The sequence below is a fragment of the Panthera uncia genome, chromosome D2 (genome assembly GCF_023721935.1).
Source record: "Panthera uncia isolate 11264 chromosome D2, Puncia_PCG_1.0, whole genome shotgun sequence".
Lineage (NCBI taxonomy): Eukaryota > Metazoa > Chordata > Mammalia > Carnivora > Felidae > Panthera > Panthera uncia.
In genome coordinates, this window is record NC_064818.1 from 71,502,554 (window position 1) to 71,526,842 (window position 24,289).

A 24,289-nucleotide genomic window follows, 5' to 3' on the forward strand; every position below is an offset into this window, starting at 1 on the left:
TGCCCCTTCAGGAATTTCCCCGAGACACAGACAGGGAGAGACGTTGTTGGATCAGAGGGTGCACGCTGACTTAATTCCACCAAGCGGTCCTGATCGTCCTCCAGAAAGGCTGTACGGTCCCCACCCTACCCCCAAGGTAAGAATCTCCATTTCCTCACATCTTCACCCACAAATGGCAGTCACCACCTTCCTGATTGCTGCCAGGTTGATGGGTGTTGGGCTGTTTCTCACTGTGCTGTTTGATTGATCGGCATTCCTCTGATCACCGCTGTGCCTGAGTGTCTCCTCATGAGTGTGGTAGCCATTTGGGCTTCCCCTTCTATGAACTGCCTGTTCCACCCTGTGCCTGGCTCTCCACTGGGCACACCATCTCCTACCTCTACCTGTGTGTTAAGGAGGACATCAGGTTTTGCTAGCTTCGGGACCATTGTGTCTCTTCAGGGTGCCTTTGTTCATTTCTGCTCTGACCAGTATTTGCATTTCACAGTTTAATGCCCGGGAGATGTTTGTTTTCCTTAATTCCAAGTTCTCTCATTGTGGGAGTACCTGAGAACTTTCCCCACGGACCACCTATCCCTTCCATGTCTTTATTCAGCACGGGCACTTTTCCTATGCCAGAGAACACCTTTTAAAAATTTCGTTTTAATTTCAGTATAGTTAACAGTGTTATATTTAGTTTCAGGTGTACAATATAGTGATTCAACACTTCTATACATTACCCAGTCCTCATCACAAGTGCGCTCCTTAATCCCCATATCCTATTTAATCTACCCCCCTTCGACCTGTAACCATCAGTTTGTTCTCTATAGTAAAGAGTTTGTTTCTTCGTTTGCTTCTCTCCTTCCCTTTTTTTCCCTTTGCTCATTTGTTTTGCTCCTTAAATTCCACATGTAAGTGAAATCACATGGTATTTGTTTTTCTCTGGCTTATTTTGCTTGGCATTATGCTCTCTAGCTCCATCCATGTCATTGCAAATTGGCCAGATCTCGTTCTTTTTTATGGCTGAGTAATATTCCTACACACACACACACACACACACACACACACACAGATACACACACACCACCCTTATCTATTCACCAGTCAGTTGACACTAGGGCTGCTTCCATAATTCGGCTATTATAAATTATGCTGCTAGAAACATAGGGGTACATGTATCCCCTTGAAGTATTATTTTTGAATTTGGGGGGTTATTACCCAGGAGTGCAATTCCTGGATCATGGGGTGGTTCTATTTTTAACTTTTCGAGGCACCTCCATGCTGTCTTCTTCATGGGCTGCACCAGCTTGCATTCCCACCCAAAGTTCCAGAGGGTCCTTTTCCTCCACCTCCTCGCCAACACCTGTTTTTTCTCGTGGTTTTGAGTTTAGCCGTCCTGACAGGTGTGAGGTGACATCTCATTGTGGTTTTGATTTGCATTCCCTGATGACGAGTGATGGTGAGCGTCTTTCCACGGGTCTGCTTCCCACACCAGAGAACAGTTAATGAGCGTGAACGTCTGCTGTGCAAGCAGCACGATGCAAGCATCATCTCCCTGAGTCCCCATAACAATTCTGGGAGGGGGACCTTTTATCATGCTTGAGGGACAGATGAGAAATAAGGCACAAGGGATTTAGTAAATACCCAAAGTCACAGAACTTGTAAAAGTGACCCAGCCAGGAGGCTATTGATGGCTTAGATTCAGGCTAGTTTATCTCAATTGATGCCTCTTTCCAAGAGCTGCTATGTTCCTAGCAGCTCCCTATCATTCATGCCTTATCATTCCTAAATATTGAAATTCGCTGAAAAAAAGTCAACCTTTGTACCTTCCTACCCCCTATGTTTGAAAAGGGTGGGAGCAGGTGGAGGCAGGAGGCTCTGTGACCGAACACACCAGTCTGAGTTCCCAGGGAGAACAAATGTGTTACTAGGAGGCTTCCTCAGAGCCTGCTCCTCAAGGAGTAGCCTGTGGGGGGCGGAGGGGAGAGGCTGGGGTGGGGGAACAGAACCTTCCCCTTCTGCCAAAGGTGATTTCTCTCTGGTTCCCATGGCTCTGCATCAGAAGGGAACCCTGCCTGCTCCGTGCACATCCTCTTCACAGGTATTTAATGAGATTTGGGAATCTCAGTGATGAGCAAAGTATGTCCCTTGTCCGGATACTTGGAGAGACAGAGATCATTGATCGTACTTATGGGAATATTGTTCCTCATGGATAGACAAGTTCTGGAGGAAGTAACAGTTGCATGAGGGCTTAACAGAGAAGGAACTCTCTGTTGGTGGAGGTGGGGTCCACGAAAGGAGAGCTTTTCCTAGGAAGTGACATTAGGGCCGATAATGAAGTTTGAGGAGATAACTAGGGGAAGAAGAGGAAGAACTTCTCAGGCACAGGGAACAGTGCAAAGGCCCTGAGGCAGAGAAGCACTGAGAGGAACCAGCGTGGCTGAAGGGGAAGCCAGGTGCTAAGTGATTTAAGAGAAGGTTGTGGAGTCCCAAAGACCCAGACCAGACTGGACTTCCAAGGCTGGATCTTCGACCTGGAATGCCAGGACACTGGGTATATATGAAGGCTTCCTAAGTCATGGGAGACCCTCAATTTACACGATCAGGCTGAGATGGACCCAGGTGGAGACAGGAGGGTACTCCTTTATCACCTCCTCTTTCAACCGTCTCCTGTCTCCCGCTGGTCAGAGGAGAGGCTCACCTCTCACCCCACCTGATTCTTACCACCTTACTGTATTACATTGTCCTGCGGCGTAAGAATGTCCGTCCGGAAGCAACGTTAGTGTCTGTTTTATCAAAGGCTCCAAAACCCCCCACCCAACCATCTCACTCAGTCATGCATTTTGATTACATTTTTCCTTACTATGTTTAATAATTACCAAAATTCATATGTGCACGATGCCTTCATCATTTGTATACTAATAATGATTGTTATAATGATATTAAAGGCGATTTGAAAAATTAGAAACTTATGGCCATAAAAATATTTTTAAACTTTTTTAAATTTGAGAGTGCATGCAAGCAGGGGAGAGAGGCAGAAGGGGAGAGAGAGAGAGGGAGAGAGAGAGGGCGAATCTTAAGCAGGCTCCGTGCTCAGCCCCCAGCCTGATGCAGGGCTCGATCCCACGACCCTGGGATCATGATCTGAGCTGAAATCAAGAGTCTGACACTCAATTGACTGAGCGACCCCAGCGCCCCCCCACAAATTTTTTAAAGCTAATGCATATTCATAATTTGTTACAGTTCATTTAATAGACAAGGTAGTGAATTAAGACGTTAAGTGATAAAATCATTAGAGTTGGATAAAATTCTGTTGAAATGGAATGAAATATTTGAAGGCATAAAGAATATAATGTAAATTTTTTGACTGTTGAAGGAAACTTCACTGTATTTTTAAGTATAAAAGGTGGTTTTCGCATCCTTGTACCATTTATACTTTATCGGGTACATTTAATTTTGTTTAATGTTTGTTTATTTTTGAGAGACAAAGAGAGCACGAGCATGGGAGGGGCAGAGAGAAAGGGAGACACAAAATCTGAAGCAGAATCCGAAGCAGGCTCCAGGCTCTGAGCTGTCAGCCCAGGGCCCGAGGTGGGGCTCAAACCCATGAACTGTGCGTGAGATCGTGACCTGAGCCGAAGTCGGACGCTAGACCGACAGAACCCAGGCGCCCCTTCCATCTGGTACATTTAAATGAGAGTTATGCCGGTTTATAAGGTCAATATATACAATATAACCCAAACCATTTAAATTTATTAAAAAAAAACATTTTAGATTCCAACTCAGATATGTGGTGGGGCATACATATTTTTAGAGGATTCTTTCGTGGGTATCCACAAAAGTTTGGAGACCCTGTTGTGGGCCTTGGTGTTGCAGGTGTGGTGGCCGAGATCAAAGGGAGGAAACACAGACAGTAGCATTTTCCCCGGTGCCAGATGCCTCCAGCCAGCTGGGCCGGAGTGGGTGTGCCCTCCTGTGTTCGCCTGTGTGGACAACACTGCCAGCGGAAGGTACAGGCACCCCCAGAACAGCGATTTTCCTCGCTTACACCATTACTGTCTCCCCAGCATCAACCATAGTGCCTGGCACGTAGTAAGTGCTCAATAAATACTTATCGGATGCATGAATGGCAGACGCACCAAGCTCTCCCTTTGTGCGGGGCCCTGCGTTCAGGGGTTCCCATTTAATCTTCACCACACCCCTGCACCCGGCCCAGTTCGTGTCCCCATTTTAAAGATGGGGAAACCAAGGCACAGAGAAGATAAATAACTTGCCCAAGGTCACCTATCAAGGAAGTAGCAGGATGGGAGCCAGGCATCCTTGTAAGAGCCCTTAACCGTGACACCTCGGATTCTCTGGGCTCTGAAACTCCAGGCGCTTTCCTGAGTGTGATACTCCATGAGCGTGATACCCTTCACAGCCATCTCCGCGGCTCCCTGCCATCTGCTCTCTCCTCCTAAGTGGTTTTCCTTCTCTCTGTTTAATATTTAAGGTGACACATCCTGGGACATCCCGGAGTCCCCATGTTACTGACCTACTTACTTATCCAACCATCTTTCTCACACATCAGGGGCAGCAGTGGGAAGCATGGGGGGCGCGCGGAAGGGAGGAGGGGAGAGGGCGGGGAGCACCACTCATCACCCTCAGCCTCCAGCTGACAAGAAGCCAACATGAATAAAACAAGGCCGGGCTCCGCTGCTAGGAGGCCGCAGCAGGGTAACATCGATTCGAAGTGGCTTTCCAGGGAAACGGTTCCTTCCACCCCCTCGAAGGACCTCCAAAGGTCCAGCTACGTCAGGGGGACATCTGTTTGTTTCTCAAAGGTGGGTTCTTACCCCCGGCAAGTGAGGATTACAGCTGCCCATCACCCCCCAGCAGGCACCGCGCCTGTCTTGACCAGACTCCGCGGGCACCGTGCACAGTAGAGGACTACAGCACACAGGGTCTGGGCCAGCTGCCTCCTCAGTCCTTTTACTGAGAGGCCTCGCACTTTCCTGGTCTCTAGTGTCCTCTGTCCAGGGTGACATACTCCTGGTGGCCCCAGAGGCCCAGGCCTGCTGCTCCTACTTCCTGAGTCCTAGGCTCCAGGGCCTGGGGTCTTCACATCCTCCCAGTGGGGGGTGGGGTGGGGAGCGGTGACACTGAGAGGTGTCCCCTTTCTCCCTGTTTCCACATCTCCTACTTGAGGGTACCCAAAGACTCACAGTGACACCCTGCATCCTGCTCCAGGGGTGGGCGAGCGCGGGAGCCGCGGGGTGCTGAGTGGCCTCCCTCCCAAAGAGATCTGTCCCTGGCTCCCAACACCCTCTGACCCCCTTCCCTGGCACTCTCATCCATCAGCCTTCAGGTCCTCACGGCCAAGCTCAGGGGCACGAGGCTCAAAGAGCAGCTGCAGCCAGCCCCTACCTGGGACCAGGTGAAAGCACTCATCCCCGACTCCTCATCTTGGCCCCTGACCTTAACCCCAGGACTCTTGACGTCCCGCTGTGGGGGCCCTGACTTCTTCCCTTGGCGACCCCCCTTCCCCCCCCCCCCCAACCCCCGGCGGCTCCGGATGGGGCGCCGTCGGTGGAGCCGGATGGGGCGCCGTCGGTCGGGGGCGGAGAGCCGGGTAGGCCAGCGCTGGTCCGGGCGGGGGGCTGAGGCCGGGGCTGGAAGGTGACGCCCTCCCGCCCCCGTCGGCCGTGACGTCAGAGCCGGACGGCTAAAGCGAGCGGCGGCGGCGCGGGGCGCTGGGGTGGAGACCGCTACCCGGAGCCGCGCGGACGGACGGAGCCCACGGCGCAGGGCAGGCGACCCCGAGGTAACGCGGGACCCGGCGCGGGGACAGCGGGGCCCGGCGGAGGGCGGGGAAGAACCCCAGGGGCGGGAGGGTCTCCGTCTCCGGGGCGGCCGGGGGGGGGGGCGGCGCCGGGGCGCAGGACGCACGGGGCGCGGGGGCCCGCGGCGCCTTCCGAGCGCTCGGTGGCAGGAGTGGGACCTCGAGGGCGGCGGAGAGCGGGACCGCCCCCCGCCGGCCCCGGGTTGGGGGGGCCCCGACGCCGCTCGCGGGCGGCAAGGATCCGGAGCGCAGGTGCCCCCGAGAACGCGCCCGCCGCAGGTGAACCGAGGCTGGGACGCCCGTGCGCGCGGCCCCGGGACCGTTCCTTCCGCCCCGGTGAGGTCGGGGCGTTGCGGGCGCCGGGAGCCCCCGGCACCCGCCGCGGCCCCTCACCGCGCGCCGCGCCCGCAGCCCGGCCTCGGAGCCATGGCCCTGAGCGAGCTGGCGCTGCTCCGCCGGCTGCTGGAGAGCCGCCACTCACGGAAGCTCATCCTGTTCATCGTGTTCCTCGCGCTGCTGCTGGACAACATGCTGCTCACGGTCGTGGGTACGTTCGCACCGGCCGGCCCCGCTCCCCGGGGGCCCCTTCCCTGGGGGCTCCACCTACCCGAGCGCGCCCCCCGCGAAAGTTGCAGAACAGGCTTTGCAAAAAAAAAAAAAAAAAAACGCATCCCCTTCCACCCCCGAGTCTGCCGCGCTGGGGGACTCGCAGCCGCGTTTTGTGGCTTCGTTTTCCTGGTGGTCAGGTCAAAAAATGTGACATCTGTTAAGACCCAGAACTTGTGTTTCCTCCTGATAATTTCCTCCTTCCCGCCCCCCCCTGCTTTGACCGCGATGAAAAAGATTTCTACTACGAACTGGCAATTCCCAGGGTTCCAGATCACGTTACAACAGTTACTATGTTAACCAGCAAGGTGGGCTAATTGACAGTTTGGCTTAACATTTAAAGGAGCAAGTCAACCTCTCTCCCCGGAAAAAAGGAAGTGACATTTAAATATATTGTATCGGTGCATGGCTCGAGATGGAAACATTGTAGGACCTTTTCCAGAACAGTTTGAAGGGTGTTGGTTTTAGTCTTTTTCCTGTAATGGATTTTTGAACGGCGAATTAAAATCCAGGTCTCTTAATTAGCCCTCTTAACAGCAAAGCATTTGGTATGCTTTTCCTTAAAAATGCCCACAGTTTTAGGGGTGCCTGGGTGGCTCAGTCGGTTAAACATCTGACTTCAGCTCAGGTCATGATCTTATGGTTTATGAGTTCAAGCCCCCACATCAGGCTCTGTGCTGACAGCTGGAGCCTGGAGCCTGCTTGGGATTCTGTCTCCCTCTCTCTCTGCCCCTACCCTGCTTGTGCTCTCTGCCTCTCATAAATGAATAAATGTTAAAAAAATTAAATGCCCGCAGTTTTAATAAGTAATTCTTTTTTTAGTTTGTATTCTCCGGGTGGGTTATTTCCCTTCTGTCCTTTCATGGATTCCCACCTGCGGGATTATCGGGATTATCAGAGTGATAGGGCTCATCTGACTTCAGAACAGCCTTGCTTCTCCTTTGTGTTGAGTGCTCTGTCAGCAGGTGCCCACAGGTGCTTTTACATCTGTTTTTCTTTTCCTGGGTGGAAGTCTCCGGAATTTCTACATCTTCCGGGTTGGCCGAAAAATCGCAGACTCCCACTCAGGTAACAGAAAGATGAAGTGGGCCTGTCGCAGAATCTCCAAATCGTTCCTTCTCCTGTGGGTTTATTTTTCCCTAAGACACAATGAAATTTAGGTTTCTGTTTCCTCGATTCATTCGTTTGAAGGTCTGAGTCCCTCCCTGAGGAGCTCTCGTTGATCCCAGGTCGGCCCTGAGCAGAATTCAGACCACATTTTCCTTTCCTAAAATATTCCTGTAAGGGAGCCCTGTAATGAGAAACCCCACAAAGGACAAGAATCCGGGGCAGGTCACTTCTGCACAGTCACCGGCCCTGAGGGCAGACGCAGCGCTCCCAGCCTCCCCGGGGCTCTGCTCTCTCTGGCCAGAGCTCAGCTCTGTGAGATTATCCCGGGGTCCAGGCAGGGGTGGCGTCGCAGGGGCAGACCCCTCTGGGCCTCGTTTGGCATTTGATGCGACTGTAGTTTTGCTGTCGTTTGTCCTGATGACAGGTGGTTTCCGTGCAGCTGTGACCTTCTTGTTCTGCTTTTGTTCCCAGTCCCTATCATCCCGAGTTACTTGTACAGCATTAATCACGAGAAAAATGCCTCGGAAGTCCAGACCGCCAAGCCGGTGCTCACGGCGTCTACCTCAGGCCGCTTCCAGAGCATCTTCTCTTATTACGACAACACCACCATGGTCACCGGGAATAGCACTGAAGAGCTACAGCGGGGGCCACCGCCTGCGGCCAGCACCCAGCACACGGTGACGAACACGTCCGCCGCGCCTCCTGACTGTCCCAGCGAAAACAAAGACCTCCTGAATGAAAACGTTCAAGTTGGCCTGCTGTTTGCCTCTAAAGCCACCATCCAGCTCCTCACCAACCCCTTCATAGGACTGTTGACCAACAGGTAGGTTCCGTTATTTTGGCCAAGGAGGCTTCTATTTACGTCCTTCCCAGGTCGTTGCTCTTTGGGATTCTGTTTCTCCTTCATTTATCAGAGTGCGGAAAACCAGTGGTGGGCGAGCTGGGGAAACCCGATCTCCTTCTTTGGGGTTTCTTTCCTTCATCGTGATTTCCCACGTGTTCAGCCTTTTTTGTTGCCCCCTCCCTTGCTTAGAAAGTAAGGAAGTACTAAAACAGAATAAAGAGGCCCTCCCCAGGTGGGAGCACGTTGATTCCGTCCAAAGGCTGTGTCGCGTTAGTATATTTGTCAGACTTGCCCTTGGGCGGCAGGAACTGACTCTGCAGCCACCGTGGCATCATCGTTGGGCTCCGTGTGTCATCCGCCTTTGTGTTTTCTTCTTCCTCTGGCCGTCCGCTTCCTTCTAGAAAGCCAAGGTGGTTTGCTTTAGTGCTGGTGTGGTGGAGGGTCAAGACGGCCAGGGAGAGAGTGGGGAAGACCAGTAATCCTGCTGCAAAGATGGACCCCTTAGCTCACGCCGAGGCCACGGCATGTAATGAGCCCCCTTGCCAGTTACTCAGCTGTGTCCACACGCACAAAGAGGAACGTATTGAGCCTGTTTTCTGGATCAGTCAAACCAGCCGCTAATGCCCCCAGATAACGCCCAAACTAGCTTTATTTTAATCTGGATGCTCTGGATGTTTTGGGGGGGACCCGCCTCCTCTTGAATAATTGTTCCCGTCTCCACTGTCGGTGGCCGTCCAGCAAGTATCCTTCCGCAGCCCAGCTGGCCTAGCTCTGCCTGGTACGGCAGGGGCTGGAAAGCACAGGGCAGGGCACTTGCAGAGAAAGGGAAAGGGCAATGCCTGAAGGTGTCAGCTGCGAAGAGCTGGTACAATATGAGTGGTGGGGGCAGACTGCCATATAAACGTTGTAGCCTGAAAGGCAGAAATGCAAAGAAACCAAAACACAGTAGAGAGGGGAGTGCCTGGAATCCTACTTGTGAACCAGGCTCAGACGCATGGGCAGAGACCAAGATTACAGCCGGAAAAGAGAACGTCGAAGGGTGGGCTGAATAAGGAAGGCAGGGCAAGTGGGGACGGGGCAGGGCAAGGCTATAAGAGGCCCTGAGTGCCAGGTAGAGAGAGGAGGGGGTTTTGTTGGTGTGTGTGTGGGGTGGGGGTGCACTTGAGAGCCACTAGAGGTTCCAAAGCCACGTTGGAGTCCGTGAACCTAGCACAGTTTTCAGTAGGTCAACCTGTGCAAGCTGGGATCAGGGCCATCCTTACGTTTCTTTGGCCTGGATTAGGGGGTGCGGGCCCAGCTCCGCAATCTGCGGGGCTCTTTGTTCAGATATAAAGCGTTTCGAGATTGTAACAACAGAGCATTAAAGCAAGCACGGGGCCCTTGGGAGAGCAGGGGCCAGCTCTGGGGCGGGGCAGAGGAGGTCAGCGGTGGTGCAGAGGCTTAGACGGCTCTGACCTCCCCCACCCCCACCTGCGCCCCCCCGGCACAGGCCGCCCTCAGACACACACACAGGGTGCTGGTCACATACCCACGGCCATTTGGAGGGAAGCACGTTTTAAGCTTCCGCAGTTTGTTTCTCTGGACTGGGTAGTGCCATTGAATAAATTTGAACAGTCCCAAGCTGTGTCCAGCCCTCCTGTGTCCAGCAGTAGTATGAATTTGCCACATAAAATACACTAGGCAAATCGCCTCGCAAGGACAGGTGCTCTGCGAGCCCACCCAGAAACACTGTCCGCAAGGTGCCGTTTCCCTCTGTTCTTCGGCAGGAAAACCAAACAGACCTCGGTAGTCGTGGGGTTGTTTTTCTTTCTTTCCTCAGCCCTTAAGAGTGCTTCTTTAACCTGCATCTGGTGTAATTACAGAAAATGTCTCTGGGTTTTGTATTCCGAGAGAGCAAACAGCTCAAATCCTATATGAGGAAAATTGAGGACATGACTGTCATAATGTCTTGCCAATCACTTGGGCACGAATATTCTTAGCTGTACGGTGTAATGCAGTACTTAGAAACTCAGCTGAAATGGTGTGTTCCAGTCTTCCAAATGCAAATGTGAAAAGCTTTTTTAAAAACCCTATTCTTGTTCTTAATGCTTTGCTTATGCCATGGGGAAGAAGCTTGTTTAAAGCCGGTGAGACTGTTTGCTTATTAAATATTCCAAATGCTTTGATGTTGTAGCTACCCAAGACTCCTGTTTTGGGCTTAAAAAAAAAAAAAAAAAGAATTCCAAGAGAAACCTAATTTTGTTTTGTGATCTGTGAAATTCAGTCTATTCTTGTTTTTTATTTTATTTTTTTAATCTTTTAAAAAATTTTTTTTACATTTATTTATTTTTGAGAAACAGCAAGACAAAGTGTGAGCGGGGGAGGGGCAGAGGGAGCAGGAGACACAGAATCAGAAGCAGGCTCCAGGCTCCGAGCCGTCAGCACAGAGCCCGATGCCGGGCTCGAACCCAGGAATCGTGAGATCATGACCCGAGCCGAAGTTGGACGCTCAACCGACTGAGCCACCCAGGCGCCCCATATTTTATTTTAGAGAGCAGGGGGGAGAGAGAATGTGCATGTTGTGAGCAGGGGAGGGCAGATGGAGAGACAGAATCTGAAGCAGGTGCCAGACCGTGTGGAGCCCGATGTGGAGCTTGATCACACGACTGTGAGATCCCGACCTGAGAGGAAAACCAGAGTTGGACACTCAACTGACTGAGCCTCCCAGGTGCCCCAGAGCATGAGATGGGGAGAGGAGCAGAGGGAGACGGGGAGAGAGAGAGAGAGAGAGAGAGAGAGAGAGAGAGAGAGAGAATTTTAAGCAGGTTCCACGCTCAGTGCGGAGCCCAAGTGTGGGGCTCTATCTCATGACCCTGGGATCATGACCCGAGCCAAAATCAGGAGTCAGACCGTCAACTGACTGAGCCACCCAGGCGCCCCAGTTCTATTCTTCTGATGGGTAATCCACTTTGCAATTGAGCTAGAGCAAAATTTTAATCCCTACCTGGTTCCCCGCCGCTACCCGACAGATTTAAAATCTCTCCTGTAGCACTGCCTTGTAGTGTGGAAATGCAGACAAATTGTCACATTGGTGTTGTAGCGTGAACTCTGTTGTTCCTCCACAACGGTCACGATTTGTGTATTTTCCAAGCCCAGTAGAGTTGGATTTAGGGGACTTGCAGCAGTCTGGGCTCTCGGCAGCTCTGCTCAAGGGAGCGATACATCCCACTTTCCTTTACAGAACTTGCCCTTACGAGCCGCCGCAAATAGTCTTTTGATGTAATTTGTGCCAGTCGCATCTTCAATGACGAACAAGATGTGTGTGACTCACATTTTCGGCGTTGCAAACGAGTGTTTTTAAAACAGCACTCTACAGTTGGTTGATGTGTTTCTGATTAAAGAAGGAGGAGTTAAAAAGACGGGGCATCAGAGCCTGAAGAGGAGGCTGCGTGAGGGCTTTGGGGCCAGTCCCGCCATCTTCTAGGCGGAGGAGTTTGCCGCATGGGAAGAGAAAGGGACTGCCCCTGGCGACAGACGGCAGGACTAAAGCCAGTGTCCAGACTCTCTCTGTCTGGGTGACTTCCTTCCTTCCTATTCTTTCCACCTACTTAAGTGTTGTAGTTTTGACATGGAGCTACTCAGAATCAACAGTGCAAGTCAAAAATCTGTTCTTGTATCCGTTTGGGCTCTCTGATTGTACCAGGCTGAGCTAGTGAAAGCCCAAATAGTTGTTGATTGCTACTTTGAATCAGCAGGCAGGGAGTTTAGAAACAGACCAGCCTGGTTTTTTTGGACATGGACCCTCCCTCATGTCTCCAGCCCCAGAAAAATATCTTTTTCAGCCCCTGGTATGATCTGGCCCAGCTTGCCACCCTCTGCAGTGCTTCTGACAGAGGGGAAAAGACATCCCCAAAGACTGGGGGAGCTACCGAGAGGCTCGGCTGAAGGCCACTCCTCTCTAGAGCCTCGTGCTGCAAGCGGGACCCCCTCATCACATGCGTCCCAGCCCGGACCCTCCTATTCGTGGTCAAGAGGCTGTTGCATGAGTGGCTTTTATGGGTGGGTGATGCGAGAAGCAAGCTGCCGGTCTGTTGTTGTACATACTGCGTAAGAGCTCTCGTTCCAAACCCTGCAAGTAAGAAATGACAGTTCGTGAGAAATGTTTTGAGTGTTCATTGGGCTGCCCATATGGACACAGGCAATTCTTGATTTCACTTGGTCTCAGGTACCGTGGTTTTACTCTAAAACACGTGACCAGAGAGGGGGCCAACTTGATTTTGGCAAGTGGATGGCGATCCCATATCCAACAACACACTTTGCAAAGCCTGCAGGTGCCTTGGTTGACTTGATTTTTATTTAATGAATTAATTTATTTAGAGGCTCGTGTGACTTCTTTTATAATTCCGGTCTACTCATTTCACGATTGCCGCTGTGTGTAAGAGATCTCTTACCGTCTGCCCCGCGAGTGGATTTCAGGGGTATGCAGACCTAGGCGGGGATTCAGGCAGCTAAACGATATTAAAAGCACCTTGACGTATCTCTCCATAAACCTGCCTAAGAATGTGGCCCTGTGGTCTTCACTTGTTTAACATGGGGCTTCTACAGTAGTTGCATTTTGAGAACCAAAAGCTATTCTGGACGCACTGGCCCCGGGGCTGGGGAAAGAGTTAACCGCGGGTGCTGGGGGACAGCTCCCTCGGCTTCCTCCTTAGCCTGTCATTGTCCCAGTGGTCTGCTTTTTATCAAGCCAGCATCAGTGGCTTAATTTATTTCCATAGTTACCTAGTATATTTGAGAGCCCGTTATTTCTCGTCACAAATCTTAGCTAACATCTGAATGACAAGAAGGAAGCCACAGGGCATGAAGTCTCTACAGAACGTTCGGTGTAATGGTTTTCTTTTTTTTTTTTCTTTAGCTTCAGCCAGTTGGTCTGAAGTGAGCTTTGTGGGAATGAGCAGTGACCTTTTCAGTTTCTCCCTGGACGGGGAAACCAGCCCTTCTGGAAAGGGCTCTCCCATCCTAGATGTTGTTAGGATGGTGTTGTTAGGATATCTTGGCTTCTCCAGCTCAGAGAAGCTGCCAGTGGAATCAGGTGTTTCTAACGGGAGCAGAGCCGCCCCCCCCCCCCCAACTTGTTCCCTGTGTCCGGGAACAGGGGTCCTACCCACGAAAGTAAGAAGTCCGTGGCTCACGTAACTCCCTGCCTGCACCTAATAGCTGAAAAAGACAGACCTAAGGACTAAACCTAAGAATGTTGTTTTACTTACGAACGACAGCTTCCTGGTACGTCTCAGCACATGAATCATTCCATTTACTAACGTTCACCTGCTGTACCGCCTTTTAGAAGGTGATCAAGAAGGGAGATGCCTCCTCTCGCCCCTTCTGGATCCCCCACTTTGTGTCCTTGCTGTTGTCCTTTCCCAGGGCAGAGGGAGCCTGGGTTCTAACAGGCCTGAGAATGGAGCTTTGCAGTAGGCTCTATGGCAAAGATAAGCTAATTATTAAAGACAAAAGTATTGATTTTCGGTGACGATTTAGGGAATATGGAGTTTCTCCACTGGTGTGTAGGTATATATAATGATCATAACTTTGATCGCTTGGCACTTTTGTCTAGGGATTCGATACCTGACTTTCTGTCTTATTCCAATTAGATTAACTGCTCCCTGATGCTCTATAGAGCATGACCGTGGGCTGGGATGACGCATAAGGGGATAGTAATGGGATATTTCGTTAAAGGTTTGCTGCCTCAGATCTAGCTCTGCTTAGCACGGGGACGAGAGGCTGACTCAGATGTTTATGACTAATGTCAGCTGAGTCTCTGTCCATTTAGGAGACATCGTGGGGAAAGAGAAAGGGCGCTGGTGATCTGCCCATCTCTCAGGGACCCTGGGGCATTAGACAATTTCCCTTCAGAGGTGGGTGTTCAGGGAGCCAGAAGAATTTGAGGGTGGGGGAGTCCGGATCTGCCCGTTGCACCCTCTTGCCTTGAGGCTGAGCCCCGGGGAAAGGTGCTTCCGGCCGTATGCACAGCGGTCAGCTTGCGCTGTGACCGTGGCTGAACCTCTGCTTTCTCATCCAGCATGAGGGTTTGGACTGGCCAGCCTTTGAGTCTGCCATTTGGTTATTCCATACATGCTTTATTAAAATCCCTCTCCCCCCCCCCCCCCCCACAACAGTAGCTGCGATGTTTTTATTTATTTATTTTTATTTTATTAAAAAAATTTTTTTTTAACGTTTATTTCTGAGACAGAGACAAAGCATGAGCAGGGGAGGGTCAGAGAGAGAGGGAGACACAGAATCGGAAACAGGCTCCAGGCTCTGAGCGGTCAGCACAGAGCCTGACGTGGGGCTTGAACTCCTGAACCGCGAGATCATGACCTGAGCTGAAGTCGGACGCTTCACCGACTGAGCCACCCAGGCGCCCCAGCTGCGGTGTTTTTAAAGAAAACAAAGCACCTAGGCTTGGTAGAAAGAATCCTACGTAAGCACATGTCTCTGTGGGTACAGAGCCAGCTGGTGTTAAATGAAACGTGGACCATCCGTTCTCACTGGGTGGGGAGCCTGTGCTCCTGTAACGGGCATCCCCCAGAAGCTGTGCTCCTGTAACGGGCATCCCCACCAAAGCGTGTGCTGGCAGGAGCCAGCACACCCTAGGCACTCAAGATATGCCCATTACCCTGAATTGGGGGCACGTTACATAAGTTTCCTAGCCCTCGTTGTAGCCATCCAAAAAATGGGGATAATGGCACGACCTCACAGAGCTGCGGTGGGAATCACAAGTGACCCGCTCGCTAGCCCCCTACTTACGGTCTTGGGGAATGCCAGAGTCTCCTGGTAAGAGGAAGCTACTCCAGATGTGTCCTGCCAGGTGACCTTGGCCAGTTGATCAGGCTGCAGACTGAGCATAGTTTCACTGGTATTCCAACAGCTTTGACAAAATACTGTTTTCCAAGTAGTATGTTGAAAGGGGGTGAGAAGCCTTTTATTCCAGGGCCGCTACAAATATTGCCATATTCCAGTCCCCCACCCGCACCCCCAAGATGTGCAGGAGCTGTGGAGAAGAATGAACTGCTCGTGGGTTCTCCTCGCTGAGTCGCCTGGAAGTTTCTTTGTTCAGCCTGCGGTAGTGCTGTGGAGAACGTGGTGTTGTGAATGGGGCTCTTTTGCCCGCTGAATAAAGAGCACAGACCAGTCGGCTGCAGGTTAGTCCAGATTAGAGAAGCTACGTTTGAAGGAGATCTGAACTGCAGTTCAACCCTGGTATCTTTCCTGGTTTGCCTGATGGGCTCTGAGCCCCGACTGGTGAATTACAAGTTCACCTCAGGTCATTGTGGGGGAATTTATGAATGGGACTGTGAAGGGAGAGCTGTCTGGGAATCTGGCATGATTTCCATTTGCTACTTGTGTTTTTGCTAGTTAGTTTCTGAAGTGCAAGAAGCAGTTTAAAAAAGGGGTGGGGAGTAGGACTAGGATCTTTTAGAAAGGTTCTATTTAAAGCCGCATTTGTCCTTCTGGGGAGGGGTGGTGAAGTGTGTAGGAAAGAGCCCTGGACTGTACAGGATGACCGCAAGTGAAATTAGCCCTAGGACATTTGACAAATCACTCTTTTATGCCTCAGTTTTCTCATCTGTAAAGTGGGGAGGTGGTCATCTGCCCTTACCAAAATCCTTGAGCTGAAGGGTATAAGTACTTGGAGAATTGAATGTAACTTTATTTTTTGAAAAACATTTTTAAAGTTTATTTTATGAGAGAGAGCGTGTGAGCGCCTGAGCAGGGGAAGGGAAGAGAGAGAGAATCCCAAGCAGGCTCCATGCTGTCAGTGTAGAGCCTGATGTGGGGCTTGATCTCACGAACCTTGAGATCACGACCTGAGCTGAAACCAAGAGTCGGACGCTTAACCAACTGAGCCGCCCGGGCGCCCCCAGTGTGATTTTAAAAGAAGGGATTGTCTCCGTGATTTTTCAGCTGAGCCTGGAATACAAGAGCCCTTCCAGGCTGAGTGACTGGGACTCAAGACTTCCTTGGTCCTCGTTTGGTTCCTTCCGTGACCCACAGGGTCTAGGGCTGGAGGAAAACGAAGCCTGGAGAGGCTCTGGGCTGCTCTGGGTTGACACGCCAGCCCCCTCCCTCCCAGGGTCCTAGGGGCCAGGAGGCTGCCTTCACTCTCCTGTCCCATCTGTACGTCAGGAGCCAAGCAGCCCGCTTATTGTGCGGGAACGGAGAGGAAAGAAGGAAGAGCAGAGGGAAGGGAGGAAACAGGTTCTGAAGCACCTTCTGTGTCCCAGGTGCCTGGTAGCAGTTTACTATCCACATCTCCTTGTTCCGGTGCTGGGAGGTGGCCAGTGGTCTCTCCATGGGGCTGAGGGAGGCTTGCTTGGCTTATGTGTCCGGCCCAGGGGTATGACACCCAGAAGGCCAGGGTCTCCCCACCAACCCGGTCCACCTGATGGCAGAGCCCTGTACGCACAGTGGTCCTTTCAGAGCGGTTGCGACGTTGAATTTTTGCGCTGGCCACACGCCCCTTTTTCTAGGCTGGCCTCGTTGGGGTCAGAGTGAAGACAGACTTGAAGACTTCCTTGCACCCGGATGCTCTCCGACAGTGTCATCATCTCTGCTGCCATTTGAATCATTTGATGACCTTTTACTAGAATCATTTGATTGCCTTCGTCCCTTTGGAGAAGCGCTAGCAAAGACCGTAATGAAAGATTAAAAAAAAAAAAAAATGATGGAAACGGGGACTGTGTATTTTAGACGTGTTCTGGATTACTTGCCAATACTGTGTTAACATTTATCCCAGAGAAACCTCTGTGCAGGGTGGCAGTGCTTGAATGGATTCACGTTCCTCCAAGACAGTCAAACACAAAAAGGTCACACAGGAAGCGCCGAGTCCATGAATTTTTAGAAAAGTCTACCAAACCCTTAGCCGCCTGACCCCAAAGGGTAGGCAGGAGAGGCTCCGCCTAAAGCCTTAGAAAAATACAAAGCCGTCACCAAATGCCCCCCGTGGTTCTGTTTTGCAGAATTGGCTACCCAATTCCAATGTTTGCGGGATTCTGCATCATGTTCGTGTCCACCATTAGTAAGTGTCTGATGTTTGCCTTCGGCCCGGGGGTCATGGGATGGGCTCTGAGGACCACACACGGGGAATTGAGGACACAGCCCCGGGGTGGGGGGTTTGTGCGTTGGTAAAGGTTGCAGAAGGGCGGGGGGGGGGGGCGATAGAGCTGTTGGTGGTACCGAAGCACAGTGTGGTTAGCGTGGAGATGGGCCGTCGGGGTAAGGGATGGCTTCCAAGGGCCCACGTGAGCAGGGCGGCCACGGCACCAGGCTGGCACTGATGCGTGGCTGGGCCCCTCCCTCGGCAGTGTTCGCCTTCTCCAGCAGCTACGCCTTCCTGCTGATCGCCAGGTCGCTGCAGGGCATCGGGTCCTCCTGCTCGTCTGTAGCTGGTAGGTGTGCAAATACCTGAGGCAGCCGTTCCCTGGGGGGGGGGGTGTCAGTCCGTTGAGGAGGCCGCCAACCTTGCCCTGGCTGGCCAGCCCCTTGTAGAATTAGCTGGAATAATGTGGGGAATCGAGGTGTCAGTCGTGGTGCCTGGGGAGGGGTTCTTAGGAAGGGCACTGCTTTTTTCCTTTGGGTTCTGCTTGGTCTTACCTTTCTGTGAATCTGACAGGTTTGGGAGATCACAAGTCTGGACCAGAGAGGGCAGGCGAGTCACAGGTTATTCTTTTTTTGTGCTCCCTTGAGAGCTTCGCTATTGAACGTTTCTTTTCCTGTTTAGGGATGGGCATGCTGGCCAGCGTGTACACGGATGACGAAGAGAGAGGCAACGCCATGGGCATCGCCCTGGGAGGCCTGGCCATGGGGGTCCTAGGTGGGCAGGGGGCACCTGGAGGCAGCCTGTGGGGAGGGGCTGGCGGGCATCGGAGGGCGACAGTGCTCCCTGAGTCCACTCTGGGTCTGCTCGTGCTGACAGACTCCCCCGGCTGTCCCCTTTTTCATTCCCTACTTTCATGGAGCCTTGGAAAACTGGTGGGACCTTCCTGACCCAGGAGGACGTGGGCTTCCCTGCCTCTGCATCTGCCTCTCAACCTGCTGGGGTGACCCTGGGTCCAGATGTAAAACGAAGGAATGGGATGGTCTGCCAAGATCCTTCCTCTCTCACATCCTCTGAGTTACCATCCCACCTGAGGACTTCCCACCTTCCAAGTCTGCTTTCCTCACCTGCCCTGGCTGACTCCCCCCGGCCAGGGGACACCTATCCTCCCTGAGAGGAGCTTTGGGTCCTCTCCCTTCTCGGTCACATTTCTGGCCTTCGTTTGGGAGCCCAAAGTTCCGCTGTGCTGGTTTATAAGGAGCCAAGTCCCCGCGGACCCATGTTCCTGTGCTCCGTAAGCAGCACAGCCGTGTGTGGCCTGGGTCTGGCTTCTCTCTGGTCTTTACTTTGGGGGTGACCCTTCTACTACACTCTTGCCCGTGTCTTGGGTGTAAACCAGCTTGGAGGAAGTCCCCAGGACAACTTGAAACTACTGAAAAGAATGTAGGGCGGTCACCCCAAGTAGGTGTTGGAACAAAGTACAAACTCGAGAAACAAACGGATGGTTACGGTGGAGCGGGGGGGGGGGGGGGGGGGGGGACATCAGTCGCGGGGCTTGGCACCAGCCCCTCTTTCTCTTCCTTGCAGTGGGCCCCCCCTTCGGGAGCGTGCTCTACGAGTTTGTGGGGAAGACGGCTCCGTTCCTGGTGCTGGCCGCCTTGGTGCTCTTGGATGGAGGTGAGTCCACGCGGGCACCTCTGCCGTGATCTCGCTGGTCGTGACCCGTGTCGGGTGACCCATGTCAGTAGGTGCTTGGAGCCACACGTTTTTATCTTTTTTCTCCCTCTGTCGTAGCTATTCAGCTTTTTGTGCTCCAGCCGTCCCGGGTGCAGCCAGAGGTAAGCCCCCCGGGGAAGGAGGGCGCTGCGATGGTCACGTCAACTTCGTTAACCCCTGATTTTTGTTCACAGAGCCAGAAGGGGACGCCGCTGACCACCCTGCTGAAGGACCCCTACATCCTCATTGCCGCAGGTGGGGCTTCCCCCCCAGTCTCCCTGGTTCTTCTCAGCCAAAGGGTGGTGGGGAGGGGTGGATGGCGAGAACCAGGGTTCACTTGGCTGCTGGAAACGTCGTGACGTGAAACGTGAAGGGCAAAGAGGTTACATCCACGTCACAAGGAATAGCTTTCTTCCATCGTTAATTTCTGACCCTCAGCCAAGTTCCTTTGCTGGTTTTCATTTGGGGCAAAGATGTCTGGGTCACGGAGATGCCCCGTCACAGAGGTTTGTTTGTATCAGCGGCCATCACTGTTTGGCCTTGAACCTCCGGAAGGAGACTCTGGCCTCACTGTGGGCATTGTCGGTGGGCAGTCTGATTCACCAAGCGGGTATGAATAGAGGCTGACAGCGGAGCCCCCAGAAGGCCCAGGGGACAAGTCCCTTCTTGCGGAGAGGGCACGCTGTGCAGCAGGGAAGCCAGTCGGGAAACCCCCTTTGGCTACAGAAGGTCCCGTGTTTGGGTTCTTGGCCTCGATGGGCTCAAAGGAAGCCCTGGGGTCCTGTGACTGGTCGGGAGGATAGTGGGCCTCATTGATGCAAGAGACTGTTCACCCAGGACCGTCTGTCTCAGGGGCACAGGCCTTGGGCTGCCTCACAGGGGACCAACCTTACATTGCCTGGGCCCGGACAGTGGTCAGCAGAGGCCCTTGGGGACAGGCCAGGAGATGGCAGCCCTGAAGTGTGGCATCGGACCCTGTTAGGGTTTATTTGTCTAAGCGGTGGTCATGGACACTGGTAGGGCTGGGGGAGTCTGGGTGAACAGGATGCATGCCCTATCTAAGAGCATTCCAGGTTAGCCTTTTTCAACACCAGGCTGGCTTTGTTTAAACCTTCTGCTGCTGGATTGGGGTGGGGGGGTGCCTGTATAACCCTGGTCTAGACCCCCATCATCATGCCTGCTGGCCAAAGGGTGGTTAACCTCGTGGCTCTGCACCCCTCCTAATGCAGGGCACCTCTCTGTGCCCCCATCAAGATGCAGGGATGGTTCCAGAGCCCAGATGCCCATGGAGCCCGGGCTGTCCGGGGTGGGGTGAGGAGGTGTGTGGGGAGAGCGGGGCTCTCTGCCGCCCACCGCCCCCTGCCCCCTGCCTTAGGCTTTCTTTGACCCTCACTGTCTCACCCTGACTCAGGGAGGAAAGATACCCAGCATTGAATGACAGGCTACCACACTTCCAGCAGCCTCGACTCGGGGAGCCGGGGGCCGGGCGGTGTCTTATTTGTTCTGGCAGGATTTTAACCTATGAGGATGACTGAGTGGTGACAGAGGTCTGGGATGTTGAAAGAAGATTGTATTTCTTACGTTTTCCTGAGGAAAGGAGGCATACCGTGCCAATCAGGGCCATGTAGGGAAGCGCCAGGTTTTGTGGGGGGTGTGGGGGAGAAAAGGGCCAGGGGAAGGCCTAGGCCAGAGCCTTTAGTGGGGTTTGCATGGAAAAGTGAAGGGCAGGGCTGGGGAAACAGCTTAGGGTCGGTGGGCTTTGAAGCCTGGAGGCTGTCCCTGCTTGCCGGGATTTAGAGCAGGGGTATCAGTTTGCTGTGTGAGAGGTAGACAAGGAGGGGTTCAGAGTTATGGGCCCTGGGTTGTAGGGGAGACAGAACGACCGCGCCAATTTGGCCCTAATTAATAGATGGGAAAGAGAGAAACAGCGAATCCAGGAAAACAGCGCGAGGGTGAGGGGACCATTTCAGTATCCTCTCTCTGTTCCACCTGTCACGTCCCAAAGCATGGAAAAAAAACCTTTCTGCATTACGTGAGCACCTTAATTACACTACACAGTGTTCTTTGAATCAGGATTCTAGCAAATTAGAGGTTCATGGGGACACAGCACAGGAAGCTCCCAGCACGGTGGGGAACGGCTCTGTGCATCTTTTCCCCCATGGTTCTACATCTACAAAGGGTTCTGGTTAACAGATAGTGGGTATCTGCAAAGATAGCATTATGTGTATAGTTGATTAAAAAAATCCCTCAACGGCACGTCTGTGCCGAATGCACCAGATTTGGGGGCATCCCAGGGCATCTTTAGAAATGTATTCCTCGCATGGTAAAACTTAGGTGCAGAAACCTCCAGTTGCTGGAGTCTGTGTGTGGTCTGGAAGTGGCCCACGTGGCTGGGTGGCCTCAAGCAAGTTCCTTTGTTAATAAATTAGAAGTCCTTCTTCATTAATAAGTTGGGACGGTTAACCTAATGACCTCCGAGTCTCCCTCCAATTCCTTTATGACTCTGGGGTGCTATTTTGAAAAGAAAAATTAATACTTTGTTTAAACTTAATGTTTAATTTTAATTAGTATTTAATCTAATATTCTTTCATAATAAAAATAACGATGATGACAGTAGTAATGAATCCAACCTCTTTACTCTTCCTTTTTTTTATCTTTTTCTTATTTATCTTTTATTTATTTTTAATTATTTATCTTTTCCTTACAGAAGTAGATGTTCTGGGTATCTCAGTGGATTGTTCTGGCTGTGGGCATGTGTCGTTTAACTGTGTTTGGAAATAGTAGGTAGGGGACACCCAAGACCCAAAACAGAAGCCCACTAACCCTCTTCCTCCCTTAAAGGGTCCATCTGCTTTGCAAACATGGGGATTGCCATGCTGGAGCCAGCCCTGCCCATCTGGATGATGGAGACCATGTGTTCCCGCAAGTGGCAGCTGGGTGAGGACTGGTGTGGGTGCTTCTGATTCTAGAACTCTTGTCCTCGGGGTGGGTCCTGTCACTGTAGCCCTGACAGGCTGCAGGTGCCAGGATGATAAAGTGATTGTTTCTGTTTGATACTTAATGGGGTCCGTGCTTAGGGTAGCAGTGAGCTTTGGGGCCTTTTTCAGCTCTAGGTTTTTAAATCAGAATTAGCAAAGAGGCATGAGACCTGGGCAGAAACAAGACGCAAAATATATTCAGTGTCTGCCCGTGTTTCTGAACTAGACGTTAGTAGTTATATTAAACGTATGTGGGTAGCAGTAAGATGTATGTGAAACAGGCTGACGACAAACAGTACGTAAGAGGATTACTCTTTTAAAAATATTTTTGACTTAGAAAGCAATACATACTTGATTATTTAAAAAAAAAAAAACCAAAGTACACAGATCAAAGAAGTAAATTTTAAAATCTCATGTTCATCTTTTTCCTTCCAGGCCAGTCCCGTGTAATAGTCATTGTTAACAGTTTTGTGTCTTTTTCCAGATGGTTCTGCATTTATCACCATGTGTGCGATGCTTAAAAACCCAACCCGAATGGAACATTGCCATTTATATCATTGTGTGAACTCTTGTTGGGCCATGTTTCCATGTCAGAATGGGTAGATTTAATTTTCAAAATTAATTAGATTTTTTCAGAGTTACACATGTACTTAATGTTTAAGTTAAATAGCATTATTAGAATTATAATGAAAAAGCCAGAAGTCTTTGCCCCATGCCTCCCCATCTCTAACCCCCTTTCTCAGATTTAATCACTTCAATTCTTTTAGTTGTTTCTTCTGCTAATTTATGTCTCTAAATAATATGTGTAACTCCTGTTTTTTAAATTCCCCCATTTCTGATACTACCAGCTCCCTAACGTAGTAGATGAAGATTTAATGCTGTTATTACACCTGAAAATATCAAACAACCAACTTATCCGTTTTCTCAATTTCTGTTTTTCTAGAACAGTTTTATTTGTTGGTCAGTTTGGCACTCAGTGTTGGCTTTATTGTGACTATGTAAAAATTGTTCAAAGATGAACTATATAGGGCTTTATGATTATTTCTTCTTACAAACTTTTGTTTTTCCTGGAGTTAATCATTGCCATCTCTTTCCATTTTCTTAGCTTTCCATGTAGCATTTCTGAATGTATTCTCAAACTCTCTGGCAAAAGTGAGAGGCCCTGTAAATACGGCCAAGTACATCAGCAAACCTAACCTATTTGTGTTTTTGCTTGTTTATGGGTATTTGTCCTACATTACTCTGTCTTGCTCTAGTCTAGATTTGTTCACTAGGTCATCCTAGGACTTTCCTCTTCCAATATCTGGGCATCTTTGCTTCTCTACTGTTTCTTGTATCCTTCCCTTCTATATTCCTTTCTCTTGGTTTACTCTATCATTATGATGGAACACATCCTCTAGCTTCTTCCTGAGAATTGGTGCATGGCAGATAAAGTTCTCTGAGATCCTACATATCTGCAGACATCTTTATTCTCATGTTTGGTTGACTTAGTCTACTTGGGTATATAATTCTTGGTTGGAAATTATTTTCCTTCAGTTTTTTGTGCTTATTTTTGAGAGAGAGAGCATGAGTGGGGGAGGAGCAGAGAGAGGGAGACACAGAATCCGAAGCAGGCTCCACGCTCCAAGCTGTCAGCACAGAGGACAGCGTGGGACTCGAACCCATGAACCCTGAACCAAAGTTGGACACTTAACTGACTGGGCCACCCAGGTGCCCCTTTTCTTCAGTTTTGAGACAACTGTCCCATTGTGCTCTAGCCTCCAGGGTTGCTATTGAGGAGGCCAGTGTCCTTCTCATTCCCCGTCCTCTGTAGGAGCTAGAAGGATCTCTTCCTCTCTGGTTATGAGTGTCCGTGATGTTTTTTGCAGTGGGGTCTGTTTTCTTCTGTACTGGGAACTTTCTTGGTTAGTCTGTTCATCTGGGAAGCTGTTTCTTTTAGTTCTGGGAAACCATTTTGTATTATTTCTTTAATCCTCTCCCCTACTCCATTTTATCTCTTTTGCTGTTACTTTTATTGGTTCAGTATTGGACCCTTGGTGTTTCATGCTTGTAATTTCTTACTTTGCCTTTTCTTATTACCATTGATTTCTTCATCTTCATTGTCTAAACTGTCTATTGAATTGTTATAATCGGTGTCATCATATTTTAAATTTCAAGAG

The 24,289-nt window shown here is 51.0% G+C and overlaps 1 protein-coding gene across 1 annotated transcript in view; it reads left to right on the top strand.

The window, feature by feature from the left end:
* Nucleotides 1-5,972: 5,972 nt before the first annotated feature.
* Nucleotides 5,973-24,289, top strand: part of SLC18A2 (solute carrier family 18 member A2) — a 38,605-nt gene continuing 20,288 nt past the window's right edge. Inside the window, exons 1-9 of the mRNA XM_049646536.1 lie at nt 5,973-6,347; nt 7,988-8,339; nt 17,360-17,418; nt 17,705-17,788; nt 18,121-18,213; nt 19,024-19,113; nt 19,231-19,274; nt 19,347-19,407; nt 21,994-22,089. Coding sequence (XP_049502493.1) covers nt 6,227-6,347; nt 7,988-8,339; nt 17,360-17,418; nt 17,705-17,788; nt 18,121-18,213; nt 19,024-19,113; nt 19,231-19,274; nt 19,347-19,407; nt 21,994-22,089 — 1,000 coding nt within the window. The 5' untranslated portion in view covers nt 5,973-6,226. The remainder of the gene's footprint in view (nt 6,348-7,987; nt 8,340-17,359; nt 17,419-17,704; nt 17,789-18,120; nt 18,214-19,023; nt 19,114-19,230; nt 19,275-19,346; nt 19,408-21,993; nt 22,090-24,289) is intronic.